At 44.8% G+C, this 15004-nt stretch overlaps 1 protein-coding gene across 1 annotated transcript; it reads left to right on the forward strand.

Moving 5' to 3' along the window:
- The first annotated feature begins 6056 nt into the window (after positions 1-6056).
- On the forward strand, positions 6057-14503 carry LOC149866900 (keratin, type I cytoskeletal 14-like). Its single transcript, XM_090044436.1, has 8 exons — positions 6057-6853; positions 10182-10264; positions 10796-10952; positions 11397-11558; positions 11667-11792; positions 11917-12137; positions 12834-12883; positions 14176-14503. The coding sequence occupies exons 1-8, from the start codon at positions 6272-6274 to the stop codon at positions 14268-14270; spliced, it is 1476 nt and encodes a 491-aa protein (XP_089900562.1). The 5' UTR covers positions 6057-6271; the 3' UTR covers positions 14271-14503.
- Positions 14504-15004: the final 501 nt, after the last annotated feature.

A 15004-nucleotide genomic window follows, 5' to 3' on the forward strand; every position in this document is an offset into this window, starting at 1 on the left:
TTTTGCCTTGGTAATTCTAGGCTGACACAGACCCTGTGGGGGCATTGGTGGTGTTTGTTAGGGCTGCTGCCAACACTCACAGGCTGCTAGGGGATGGAGGTGTTCAAAAGTTCACTGTAAGGCAGTATATGCTAGATTACCATGTGATTTCAATTAGTACCCCCCAGACTGCATGGCAAGTCAAAGCCCTAGGTGTTTTACTGAACACGTCCAGCTTGGCTGGATGTCTACAGAGGAACTGATGAAATAGTCTCAGATATCTTTCCTCAGCCTGAAGTGGTCTCAGGATGTAAAACCTAGGATAGCTCCTTAATGAATCATGTCAGACTTGGGTCTTCCACAGTAAGGGGCACATGGATCATTGCTGGCCATTGTACAGGGTCAGGGCAAAAATGTGACTTTCTCAACTTAGTGAATCTGAGCCAAGAAGCATAATGCACAATGAAAAACACAAGCACATTCATAGTCAACTATGCATAATTATCAACTCTTTTAGCTCCCTCTCAGCACTGGCTGAGTTATACAGGCAATAGTGCTTTGTGGTAATGAATGACATCTTCACCTGCAATAAAATTTCAGTGACATTCAATGAGAATTCCTTAGCATGACAAACTACACGACTGGCTGCCAAGGTGCGAGGAAAGGATAGACCCCTTGGATATCTGTGAGCTTTGAGTATGGCCCATGTGGAATATGATTACTGCATGCTGGGTTTGAGTTTCTACATATGTTTTTCTTTAAAAGTCACTCCTAATCCACGGTACACGCCACCTCTGCTTCTCACCTCTCCCAGCAGCAGCAGTGGCTCCTGGAAGACAAATCTAGGTACTGGGTCCTGGTTAGCTTCTGCCATGGTATCTGCTTTCAGGTAATTCTTTGCCCCTTGACTAGGGCTACTGAAACCAATGAGATGATTCATGGGGTGGTGTTGCGGAGCATATGGAAGGCTGGTACAATCTGGCTCTCTGATTTTAAGTCCTTTCTTCCAGGAAATTTGCTGTGATTTTACCATTGGCAGCTATCATCGATAGTTCTGGTTCTCCCCGACAAGCTGGGAAGGAACCTTTCAGTTGTATTTTAGAGCATCTATTGTTGCTGTCTACACGTGCCATTAATGTGCAGCAATAGACTGCAGAGCTTATTGCTCCACAGCTTATTGCCTCTGGGAAGCTCCAGGGTATGTGATTTACATGTGTGCCCAGACCACAGCACAACACTGAGCTGGGTTGCAGCAGCCCTGGTTGGTAGAAGGTCTGGGGGGTGGTCAACCAGCCAGCCCGGGGCTGCTCTGACTGGGCTCAGTATGCTGTGGAGGGACTGGCTGGGGCACACGGGTGCTTCAGTGTGGGGCTAGCCGGCATGCTCCAGCTAGCCAACTCTGTGTCTACACGTGCGCTGCTGTGCACAAAAAACTATTAGTTTCTTGTGCACCTAATAGGGGTGCGTGTGTAGATTCTGAAGCATTTACTGTGCAGTTAATTAGTCCAAGCTTCTGTGGCTATGCGGTTATTGTTATCTGAGTTATCTGAATTAATATTAGCTTGGGACATGTACTGCAGTCACATCTCTGCCCTAGACAGCGTTGAAGTAACCTCTGTTTTAGAATTTCACAACCTACCTGACCCCTTACCGTCCTGCTCAGATGCTATTGACGTGTCTATACATGTGAGCTGTGGATGGAGGGGAGGGGAGGGGAGAGGAGAGGGAAGGGGCAAGATCAAAAAAAACAGTTGTGGAAAAACAGTCCCATGTTCTGGAAGCCATGTCTGCATTTTTGTATCATTGTGGATGTGCCTGGGCAAGATTCTCGTCCCAAAGCGCTTCCAGTTAAAACAAATTTGGAGGGGTTTTTTGCTTGTTTCTTCTAATGAGAGCTCTTTAGGGCAGGGCTTTGTCTTTTTCTTCTTTTGTTAAATGCCAGGCACACCCTGGAATAGAAATTTTCTCAGGACAAAAGTCCCTTTCACGACTCCCGCTACTGCAGAGCCAGTGTACAATTGGTGCAGAGTTCAGAGCTTATCTCTGTTCTGCTTTGAATACCAATAATTGAACTCAAACTTCAGGAAATTTGTTGGTGAACATCATTTTGGATTGTGGCTCAGGTAGACAGACACACAGCTTGAGACAGGAGGATAGAGGTTAAAATAAAAACTTGTCACTTTTCAGGCAAAATTAAACATATGTGATATGAAATTTCATTGGCAGAGACTTTAAAAAGAGACATTGAAGTGTGACTGTTAATGTCCTTTTTTAACAGGCAAGGATTTGCTTGGGTGATATCTTTTTTTCAAATGCAAGGTATTCTTCATCAGGTCACTCTAAAAAATCCTTGCCTTGCACATAATTCCTGGACCATCATGGCTACAGCATCACTCTATCACTACTAATTTTCTTAACAGTAACTTTAAATAGAGACTTTGAAACTAGGGCAAACTTCAGAAGCTCATTTACATGAAAAGAAACATACACTGTCCTTGTCTGTCACGGTTGCAGACATATATGTTGGGGCTCAGACTGCACCATCAGCCCTTGCTATACTTCAGATATATCAATGACATCATCATCATTTGGACTGAAAACCTGCAATCTCTCCCTCCATCAGAATTTCAAGAATCACCCTCCCTCCATCCGATTATCTCTTGAATACTCCACACCAACATCTCTTTCTTAGACATGATGATCAGTATCCAGAATGATAAAATACAGACAATGTTATACAAGAAACCCACAGACCAACATACGCACCTCCACGGAACCAGCAGTCACCCTAAACACACCAAAAAAGCGGTGATATACAGCCAAGCCCTCAGATACCACCAAATTTGCACTGAGGAAAACACCCTGGGTTGCCACCTCACCAATCTTAAAAAGGCTTTCACCCAACAAGGACGCTCCTCCAGAGAGATAGATTGCATGTTTGAAAGATCCACCTGGATACCACAGGAAGAACTGCTGCAGTACAGAAGAAAACCAAAGGGGCTGTGTGCATATATGGACAGAGAGAAAGAGAGAGAGAGAATCTGATTTTGCTGCTTTCAGTGGTGTGACTATCTGGAAACAGCAACATCAGCAGAATTTGACTTCGTAATTTTGTTGGAAGAAAAAAAATCAAACTCATAATTAAAAAAAACCTGGGAGAAGTAATTTTAAACCTAGCTAGAGGGCAGTTCTCATTCTCAGGCTCAGATCTTCTGCTGTGCCCAAGATCCCTCTAGGCCATAACTGAAATGGTAATGTCTGCATACTTCTCTGGCTTGGCTCTATGCTGACTATAGCTGCAGTGTATGTAATGGTGGCCATGGCAAATGTACCAACTGGAGGCTGCTAAAGGGCAACACCTTGGCTCCTCTCTGCCCTCACGCAGCTTCCCACATCTGTGCTGCAGCAGCACTGGCAAAGGGTTCAGTGTTCCTTGCTGACTGCTTTATCCCAGCACCATCTTCATGTGAGATAGCTTGGTTAGATAAAGCTTAAGTTGCCTGTAACCTCAACCGGGTTTCTGTTTTTGGACACCCTGAGGGCAGGGGGACAGTGTTGAGTACTGGGGGGTGGGGGGTGGTGGAAGAGCATAGTTAGTCTTACCTATCCTGGGACCCAAACACCCCAGCTATGTTGCTGCCAGTCTTCCCCAGCTGCCTTTGTTGTGGTGCCATGCACTTGGCTACTACTTCTCTGTGTAGTGTGGAGGTGCTATGTCCTGGAGCAGCAAAACGTCCTCAGAGACGCAGGGGTCAGGGTGTAGCTGCCATTCCAGTTCGCCCTCCAAATCAGCACATAAGGCTGGTGCCTCATTTGCCCAGCCCTTTTTATGTTACTACTAGATGATAGTGTTCATGATGGCAAAAACTGAATTCAGTTCCAGGTGTGACCATTTTCAAGACCTCACTGATAGGACAGCTCACTTCAGTTCTGCCAAACAGTTTTATATGCAAAATGTAGCCAAGTTCATTTTTAAAGAACTGGCCAATTGCCCGTCAAGAATGATGTGGGGTCTGTCAAGAATTGCCTGTCAAAAATGATGCGGGGTGGAAGCCTATTGCACACACAGGAGGCTATCATGCCTTGCACCCCCAAAGTAACAATTTTGACTCTCTTCTCATTTCTCTGGAATTTTATCAGCTCTTATGCCATTTTCAGCAAAGATTCAAATGTGGCAAAAAATCTTTAATGTATGAGCCAGTGAAATGCTGCTTTCTCATTGTTTCATTTCTCTTAACCACAAAATTAAACTGATTTGAGGCCGAACCCTGTGAGCGTTTCACTGTTCATTATTCTGTAGCTTCCTTTTATAAACAGCACACATGAACATAAGATGTGGGAATGGAAGGAGCCTCCTGTGTCACTGATTGCAATGAATTTCTTCAGTCTCAATACTCTCAGTTAGTTACTGCATGACAGTAACTTCTGGACAACTAAAACTTAGCTTGTTGTTTAAGATGATTACAAATCATAAATTTTAATCAATTGATTTAACTCATCTATGTACTTTCTGAGAAGCATTTACAGAACAGCCCTCTAACACTATGATCTTTAGAGCCAACTTGTTACTTGGGTAAATATATATTTATCCAAGTTGTATTTCTGCTTAGTTGGAACTAGCAGGAATGTTTTACATGGGTCACATTTCTATTGCAAACAAACAACACTGTACAAACTATTTGCAATACTTTGTGGTTAGGTTGGCCAGACAGTGAAATTTCCTTGAACTAAAGACTTCTGTTACAGAATGCCTTCATTTTTCTCATACCCTGCCTTAAAGCTCAACTAATGCCCTTTAGATTTATCTAGTAATGACATTATGATTTATAATACCATATCAAATAGTCTAGCTTGATCTAGTGTTTCTCCGGGAATGAGCCTGTGCTGCCTTTGAGCTTCTGATAGAGCCAGAATCTTTCCCCCCTTTTCTTGGCAGCTGATCTGAGAAGGAATATTATTTCTAGCTGTTGAGAAGGGGATTGTTAGGGCCTGTCTAGGAAAGTAAAGGATTGGCAAACAGACACGTGAGGAAGTGTACTTTTCTCCACCCTCACCCTGGAACATCATTAACTGGTACCACTCAGGTCTGTGCTAGAGGCCTTTCAGCTTCAGACAGAGTTAGTACTGAGACAGCTATGTCCTTCTCTGTGCTCAGCCCTTCAGTTTCCTGAACCCCTTAGTTCTTCAAAGGCAGCCTGTGTCTCTTCTGCTGTTTTGTTTACTGGGAGTATCTATATTTTTTGGATTAGACTCTCAGACAAGGCAGCCACAAAGGGAATTTCAGAGTAGAACTGATCAACTTGCTCATTAACTTATGGTAAAGCACTTTGTTTCTTAGTGCTATTTTTTATCCTCAAGTCCTACAAACCCAACAGCTGTTTTCTAGACCATTTAGACTATTTTCTTTGCTCTTGCTCTGTGCTGACCCTCACACTTTCTGGGAGAACTCCGTAACTTCTAAGTTGTGCCTTCTAACAGCTGTGCCCTGGAACTGAATGGGGCCTCAGAGGCTGAACTCCCCCCTCATCTCTACAGATTGGGTTAAAGGCTCATTTGAAACTCTGGCTATTGCAAAAGAGTTACCAAGTACTCAGGGAGCCTGGGAATAGCACTGTGTAACACTTAAGACTTGCAGGTTGCGGGGGGGGGGGGGGGATTGTGCCACAGAATAGTTAAATCAGTCTATGCTGGATCCAGAGGTGTGAGTGCAAGCCTTGTCCCAGGTTCACAGTAAAGTCTTCCCTCAGTCAACCCAGCTATAAAGGGACACTTGGTGATATACCTGGGGAATCAAGGGGTCTTAATCACACTAAGCCCCCTAGCTTCAAGAGGTCCTTTGATTTTTTTTGATGACCTGAGACAGAGGTTGATTTAGTCCGTTGAAATGCTGCTGAAGGAACCCTGATTATTTCTCTCATGCTTAGTAGCGTGAAGTGATGTTAAAACGTAGCCTTGAGCAATGATCCTCCCACTTTGAATCATACCTGACTGTTCATTTGGAAGCACAGGAAGCAGAGTGACGCCCTTTGTGCGGTGATGTGTTTCTAGTGAAATGTAACAAAAGGCATGAATAGAACAAAGAGAAAAATGATGATTCTGGAAATTGGCTCAGACTTTCAGGGTGATGAAAAGCCTGGGGAATGTAAGAAAGAAACAAAGATGTGGCAATGGCAACGCCCCCTGGCTCTGGCTATAAAGGGAGCTCCAAGTCAGGGTGAAGTTAGCATTCTGCTTCTTTCACAGCTGAGCTGGGTGCCTCTCTCACACCCTAGATCCTCTGTTACCCTTTGCCATGGCCACCAGCATCAGACAATATTCTTCTTCAACCTCCCTGAAGGGCCTGGGTGGCTTTGGTGGTGGTTCTAGCCGAGGGTCCTCAGTGCGTCTCAGTGGAGGCGCCTACAGAGCTCCAACTATCCATGGGGGATCAGGTGGCTACTCAATTTCTTCCTCTCGAATGATCTCTGGTGTTGGAGGTGGTATGGGTGGTGGCTATGGAGGGAGCTACTGTAGCAGTGTGGGAGGAGGCTTCGGTGGTGGCAGCTTTGGTGGTGGCAGCTTCGGTGGTGGCAGCTTTGGTGGCGGATTTGGTGGTGGACTTGGTGGTGGCTTTGGTGGTGGCTCTGGTGGCGGATTTGGCAGTGGCTTTGGTGGGCCCTTTGTGGGAGGCGATGGCATTCTGCCTGCTGGGGAGAAGGAAACCATGCAGAACCTGAACGACCGCCTGGCTGCCTACCTGGACAAGGTGCGCGCTCTGGAGGAGGCCAACAGTGAGCTGGAGATTAAGATCAGGGACTGGTATAAGAAGCAAGGCCCTGGTCCGGACCGTGACTACAGCCCATACTACAGGACCATCGAGGATCTGAGGAACAAGGTATGACACTGCTGTTATAGAAGTGGGACATCTCCTGTATGAGACTGTTCATTAAAAATGCTCTGTGTCTGAAAACTGGATATATGGGGCTCTAATTGATGGCAGGCCCATCTAATTACATCTAATTGATATAATGAGAGCTTCATGGAAATACATTCATTTTTACTTTGCCAGAAACAAATGAAGGAAATGCAGTAACTTATGGGCATTAGTGGTCTGATGGTATTCCTTCATAAGGAGAAAAACTGTATTACCTGTCAAATGTTTTACAACAGGGAAGGAGACAGAAGCAAAACGGCAGCAATCCAAGATAATACACCACTTACTCTTATTACAAATTGTATCCTGGGTGCTCCAGCTTCTAGCAGTTTGTCCCTAAAAGGGTTCCCAGACTAGCAATTCTGGGATGAGTGTATACAGAGGGTTGGGTTTTATTGGATATTACATATGCTCTGTCAGATGTCCAGCTCAGAAATAGGCTGTGAGCTCCTCAGGCAGGGACATGTTATCTGGTTGGCACTGTCCACCTATTTGAAAAGGCTATGAGTGCACAGATGTTAAGCAGTTGCAATATTGGCCACTAATCATGATTTGCTTATAAAGATGCTGGATTTAGTGGTTAAAAAGGAGGTGAAACCAAATGGTAATGGGGAGAGGGGAGCATTGCCATTTGGGAATGGCTGTGACAAGACCTGACGTTTTCCCTTCCCTCTGAACCAGGGAGATTTAGGATGATCTAGGCCTAATTCTGTTCCCCTTTATACCAGTCAGGTGTAAGTTCACTGAAGTTAGCACGTATGTACACTGTGGAAAACTGAAGTATGCAAAGTAGGGTGGCCATCATAGAGGGTATTACAGTTTTCTGCTACTCTGTCCTCTATTGATACTAAACCTGATGCCTTTATGTCCTCTATTTTTCTCTTCAAGTGAAAAATAGAGGACATAAAGGCATCTGGTTTTGTATCAGTAGAGGACAGAGGACAACCGGACTGTCCTCTATGATGGCCACCCTAATGCATAGGCAGAAGCAGGACCCTCTCATTCAGTGTTCAATCTGAGCATTTTTGGAGGAAGGTTTCAAGCAAAGGCTCTGGTGACTCCCTCCACTGCAGTGCTGGAATCTACATTGGTCATGCCTAACTCACAAAGTCTGATTTTTTGCTCTTGGAGTAGGCCAAGTGTTGACTTTCATCATCAGCCTCTGATGTTCAGATGCTTGCTGGAGGCAATGGGAGTGTCATCAGATTGTCAGAGGGGGCAATGGATGGGGCACCTGGAAGGCAGTGACTTACGGGCATCAGTGATTTAGTGATTTTCCTTCATAAGGAGCAAAGTTGCATTCCGTGTTAAATGTTTTACAATAGGGGAACAAACAGATGCAAGAAGGTAGCAGCCCAAGGTAATATACCACTTACGGTTTTTAGGAGTCCTTGATGTAGTGACAATGCAGAATTTGTGCCTCCACCACTAGCTTTTCCTTACCTGGCACCAGTGATGAAAGTCAGTGATACACCAGGGAGGCAGCAACTGACATGCTCTGTGGTTGACCAAACTCTGAGCTACTAAGAAAGAATATTAGTTAGTGTACTTTGTTCTCCTGGCACTCACAGGTTTCCTTACAACCCCAATTTTTGTTTCCTGTCTTTAGCACCGCAGGCTAAGTTACTTTCTTGCATTTGTTAAGGGAGGCAGATACTGTGAAGTTTTCTGCTCTGAATTCAAGCTAGGTGCTATCCTCCATTCTTCTCATGAGAGTATGATGATAGCAAGGAACAAATGGATACAGGTTCTGAAATAGGAGATCTGACCAGTGCACAGTCAGGTCTCACAGGTCTCATATGCTGCTTCTAGCATTGACCAGTACCTGGTGATGTACAGGAGGGAGCACTTAGTGATGGAGAGGAGAGGGCAGTCCTGCCGTTTCCCCTCCAATAATATACCTGGACAATCATGCAATAATACTGTGGGTGAGAGAGGGAGCGTACTTCCTGAGCTCTGCAAGTTGACAGTCAGGTTCTCTGAAGCATGGGATCTGAGTACTCTTTCCCAAGCTTGTACCTGCAAATGTTGGTTGGTAGGTAGGGTCGGAAGGGACCCGAGCAGATCATGAAGTCCGACCCCCTGCCATGGCAGGGAAGAGTACTGGGGTAAAATGACCCCGGCAAGGTGTTCATCTAGCCTCCTTTTAAAGACCCCCGGGATAGGAGCCAGCACCACTTCTCTTGGAAGTTGGTTCCAGTTCCTAGCTGCCCTGACTGTGAAGTAGCGCCTCCTGATACCTAGCCTGAATCTACCCTCTGCCAGCTTGTGACCATTATTTCTAGTCACTCCTGGTGGTTCTTGGGGGAACGGGGACTGCCCCAGTGCCTGCTGGTCCCCTCTGACTAGTTTGTAACAGGCCACTAGATCCCCCCTCAGCCTTCTCTTGTGGAGGCTGAACAGGTTCAGGTCCCGTAGCCTCTCCTCGTAGTCCCTGCTGCCTCCGATCATGTGAGTGGCCTCCTCTGGACCCTCTCCATGTTGTCCACGTCCCTCTTGAAGTGCGGTGCCCAGAACTGGACGCAGTACTCTGGCTGCGGCCTGACCAGTGCTGCATAGAGTGGGGGATCACCTCCTTGGACCTGCTTGTGATGCATCTGTGGATGCATGACAAGGTGTGGTTGGCCTCCCTGACCGCATCCCCACACTGCCGGCCTATGTTCATCTTGGCATCAATGATGACTCCAAGATCCTTTTCTGCCTCTGCACTGATGAGAAGGGAGTTCCCCAGCCTGTAGATATGCTGCTGGTTCTTCCTCCCCAGGATGTTTTTGGCCTTCAAGCTATTCAAACCCTTTAAAAACCCAGCCAAAATATTTGAGGCAACAATATAGTTATGAAGGAGAAATCACTAGGGACAAGACTGTGCTTGCTCACTTCCCTGAAACCCAACAGTCCTGCAGGCACTTGGCTAAGAGATGAGTGCAGGATAAAGATCTAGAAAGAAAACCAGATTCTCTTTTTCACTAAGATTTTGCACTCATCAAGCAATGTGAATGGGACTTAATGTGAGTGTGAATTATATCTGCATATCCTTTTAGGTTTGTCCACCTTACTAGACCAGTATAAAATGGCTTTCATGCAAAGAGAATCCGATCCAGAGACTCATGCTTCTCCTTTCTATGGTGCCATTACACAAGTATTACCATTTTGGACAGGAAGTCCAATGATGCCTCTGACCATGAATGTTAATTCTTTCCCTAACTTCTGCTTGGATCCTTTCAACAATCAGCTACATGTACACCTTGAAATTTATTTTTTAATCTTTCTTGTCCTTTCTGCTTCCCAGATCCTTGCTGCAACTGTTGACAATGCCAACATCATCTTGCAGATTGACAATGCCAGGCTGGCAGCCGATGACTTCAGAACCAAGTAAGTGCAGGGCCCCTTGAAGCACCAAGTTCAAGAAACACCAGCACACAAGAATAGAAAGAACTAAAAAGCAAGTCTTATTTATGGAGCAGTAGCAGTAGGCAAGACTCTGAAGTCTTTTAGTCTCTCTGGCTGGCTAGCTGGCTAACAGCTCTCTAACTGAGTGACCATCTTCCAGGTCCCAACTCCCTTGTCTCCTGTTTGGGAGCATCTCTAAACTGTAACTTCTATTACTACATTGATGAGACAGGAATACAGCTTAAAACATCAGTTTGCTTCTGGATTTCTCTTACTTGCTGACTTTGAAGCTGTCACATTCTCCAAAATAGTGTGTGGATCAGAAAGCTGAGGGGTAGCTGGAAGACAACCTTTTAGCCTCTCTGAATGCTAAAGCAACTCCATACCTGCACAAAAGGACACATTGTTGGAAAAAATACAATGAAAAACTAGGCAAATTTGAGAAGGGAAAGGGATCGAGAAATTATATTAGCTGACTTATGTCTAAGGTTTCAAACTCTTTTGTGTTTCAAGGTTTGAGACCGAGCAGGCCCTGCGTCTGAGTGTTGAGGCTGACATCAATGGCCTGCGTAGGGTCCTGGATGAGCTGACTCTGGCCAGAGCTGACTTGGAGATGCAGATTGAGAACCTGAAGGAGGAGCTGGCTTACCTCAAGAAGAACCATGAGGAGGTGAGGAAGAAAGAGCATAGAAGCAAGGCCTGGGAATTGTAGCTGAGAGCCAGTGTACATTAGGTCAGCTCCAAGTAGTTGGAATATTTCTGAGCTTTGTGGGGCTTGGGAGGGGATTTCAGTGGTTAAGGAAATGAGGAATAATTCACTGTAGACAACTCTTCTGTAGGTTCTAGGTTAGTTACAATCACCTTTTGCTCCCTGATAGCATCTACAGAAAACACATGATAATACTGTGGATAAAAACCCTGAGCTTTGTTACCAGGCTGTGAAGCCACCTGATGTTTGGGATTTTATTTTCCAAACACATGCAATTAAAACCCAAAGGAAGATTTTTTTAAAGTCTGCAGTCAAAATTTCAATGGGAAGAGCCTTGTTGGATGTGCTGCAGGGGAACGGTACCATTAAGATGGGGATGGCCATAACGGATCTTCCTTTTCACAGGAAATGAATGCCTTACGTGGCCAAGTGGGTGGAGAAATCAATGTGGAGATGGATGCTGCTCCCGGGGTTGACCTGACCAAGATCCTGGCTGAAATGCGTGAGCAGTACGAGCACCTGGCCGACAAGAACCGCAGAGAGGCTGAGCAGTGGTTCTTCAAGCAGGTATGTATCGGTTGCATGGAGAACAATGACTCCATGGCACACCTAGCTGGTGGCTGAGGTTTGTCTGCTGCAGCCAGTGCTCTAACACTGCTGTCTCCCTTACCCCAGACAGAAGAACTAAATAAAGAAGTCGCCATCAACACAGAACAACTTCAGAGCGGCAAGAGTGAGATCACGGAGCTCCGGCGCACCATCCAGGGGTTGGAAATCGAGCTTCAGTCCCAGCTCAGCACGGTACGTAGCATTGACTCCCAAGGGTCGCACCTACACGCACACACAGGCTGGCAAATGAAGGAATGAATGATCCCTTTCATCTTCCCTCCTCCTGAATTCCTTTCCCTCTGCTTTCCCGTCTCAGAAAGCCGCCCTGGAAGGCACCTTGGCTGACACAGAAGCCCGCTATGGCTCCCAGCTGGCGCAGATCCAGGGCATGATCACCAGCGTGGAGGAGCAGCTGGCTGAGCTCCGGTGTGACATGGAGCGGCAGAACCACGAGTACAAGATCCTCCTGGACGTCAAGTGCCGGCTGGAACAGGAGATCGCTACATACCGCCGCCTGCTGGAGGGCGAGGATGCCCAGTACGTGAATGGAGTTGACTAGATAGAATGACGCGGGGCAGGGAGAAGCCTCTGAACTCACTGTGTTCCCTAGAAGGCTCTCTTTGAAATAATTACCTGTGGATCATGAGCAGTTGATCAAACCAAGAAGAGATTGAACAATGACCTGTCTCCTATTAGCATCCTTTGTAAGAGGATGTATTTATTGTCTGCACTATTCAATGGCTGGCACTGTAGTTTGAGTGGTTAGAGCCAAGACCTGAGAATAAGAAGGTTGGGTTTTTTTTGCCTTAGTTGTGATGCTAGCACACTGTGTAAGCTTAAACCCTGAATTTCATTCTTATTTTTCCTGTTTGTAAAAAGGCCTAGGCCACAAAGGTCTGCCTCACTTGAGCACTGGGAGGGACTGTGGGGAGGGGTGGAATTTATGTGTATTGGTGAACTTAGTGATGCTCAGACCCTTCTGCAAAGGGTTTTCCTTTTTCTGTTAGGATACTGGTGTATGTCAGGGAGAATCCATTAGCTTGTTGCAAGCTGTGAAAAACAATCTCAGAACAAATATTGTCAGATACTCTTCTAAAATAATGATTTCCCTGGTTTGGGGTATAAGGTTTTTTTTAAACATTTGTTGTGACTTTACTGACTCTCCTCCCCCAATGTAATCTGGAAGAAATATTCATGTTTCTAATTTTCCATCCTTTTTTTTCCCTTTTGCAGCATTCCTGCCCTGTACTCCTCAGGTCTGTCCTCACATTCTGGTAGAGATGGTAAGGATATGCCTTATTTGATGTATTATGCACTTGTGACTATAACAATCAACTTCCAGAGTGTGTCATTTTTATGGTTCATGCCAAACTGACCTGTGGTGTGGAACCATGCCTCAGAAATATTTGGTCATCACATGGTAATGACTGCAGTCACCACAACTTGTGAGCATCCCAGACACACTAAAACAGTCACAAAATTTAAGTGGGTCTTTGCAACAAAGATTCTTACAGTATTGGATGAACATCAACAATATTAATGAAGGAACAACTAGCGGAATAACATTCAGGAAGATATCTTGTACGAGGGTGTTTCAGAAAGAAATGGCAATTTTGAAATAAAACCGTTTTGTGTGCCATGAGTGGGAAACTACACGGAAGTGGGGAACACTGATGTCTGCATTGTTGAATATACCCATTGTTTATGGCTATGTAGAGAAGTGATGCGGTCTAGTAAAAGATCATGGCACACAGAATGGTTTTATTTCAAAATTGCTGTTTCTTTCCAAAACATCCTCCTATATACATAAAACTATAGTTGCATTTGCTAGAAGTAGCATTATTAGACCTTTTGCTGCAGAGTTCAAGCTAATTGCCAATGAATTGTGTGAATTGTTAATTAGGAAAATATCATGTGTGGTGGATATTGGGCATTGGAGGGACAGGAATAGAAAATGCTAAAAATTAATGTTAAAACAGAAAAAAAACTTGGGCTAAATGGGCATTGTAACTGAGTTCTCAAAGTGCTGTATGAACTGTATTGCTTTTGCTTCAAAGGACAAAAGAGGAGAGTCTTACTTCAGGAACATACTCTGCTCATACGTGTTCAAGTGTACCTTGATTTTTTTGTTTAAGCTCTGGTTTTAGAAAAACTTGAAAAATTAGATTCTACATAAAAATTCAAATGGCTTCCATGTTTGGTCTTGTTTTGGGGCAATCCTAAGTTCATCACTGGACTCTGGGGAGATGGATAAATTTGAGCTCAGAGTTGCATGCAACTTGGTCAACCTCCACTTGAAAGGTTTGCAAACTTCTGTGAACCTTTCCATGAATCCAGGTTGAGATTCTGGTTCATCTGTCCCCATCTGGGTCTTTAAACAGACTGAGTCTTGTGGTTAGATTTTTTTCCTTTCCCCCTCAACCAACCTGGGACCATTTGAAGCAGTATATTCAAGCTGTTCAGTGAGCATTGATACACAATCTTTCTTCTTGTCACAGTAGATGAGATAGTGCATCAGGCAACTTTTGTCCTTCCTATATCAAAAATGAATTCTATTTTCTCTTCTTCTTCATAGTATCGTCTACTCGTCAAGTCCGCACAATTGTTGAAGAGGTCCAAGATGGAAAGGTGGTCTCTTCTCGTGAGCAGCTCCACCAAACCACTCGCTAAGAGGACAAGCAGCTCTGTGACCCCCCAGTCCAGAGGCCTGAGACTTTCAGATACTACCAAGAAAAAGATTAAAAGTTACTGAGGTTGTGTCTGATGGGGTCACAGGAGGCACTGCAGCTCAGTTTTCATATTCCTTCTTTTTGCTGTTTCTCACATTATTCTTTACCTTGTTCAGGTGCTGTATTGCACTCTGAAATCATTGAATAAAGCTTTTCTTATTCATGCAAAATGGAGCCTTGTTGTAGTTATTTTCAAGGTCTGATGCAAACCCTCTCCAACCCTTGGTGTTAGGTAATCAGGATACCCAAATGTCATTCATGGACAGCCACAAGATGGATTTGTTCTGAAGCTGAGTGCAAAAGGGACAGTCTCAGATACAGCAAAAATAAATTTGAACAATGTTTTTTTTCCTCCCCCTCCTCCTATTGTTAAGATACCTGGAAATGGTTGAATAGGATTTACACTGGAGGCTGTGGGTTGGGATGGTGTTTCAGTGCAAATGAATGGAACAGCTTGTCAAAGTGCCAGTAACTGCCAAGAATCCTGGCCTCAGTTCTGCAGCTGTTGCTCACATGTGGGGGTATATTATTGACTTCAGTAGGACTGCTACTTTCATTTGGGTTACTCAGAAATCATTAGAAGTACAGATTTGGGCTTGTGTTAATTTCACTGGGTGCATTTACATGTGCAATTAATGTTACACAGTATAAACTCTGGAGACGTTTGCGTTGGAG

Source organism: Crocodylus siamensis, chromosome 4 (assembly GCF_052110815.1).
Source record: "Crocodylus siamensis isolate JL-2025a chromosome 4, ASM5211081v1, whole genome shotgun sequence".
Classification (NCBI taxonomy): Eukaryota; Metazoa; Chordata; order Crocodylia; family Crocodylidae; genus Crocodylus; species Crocodylus siamensis.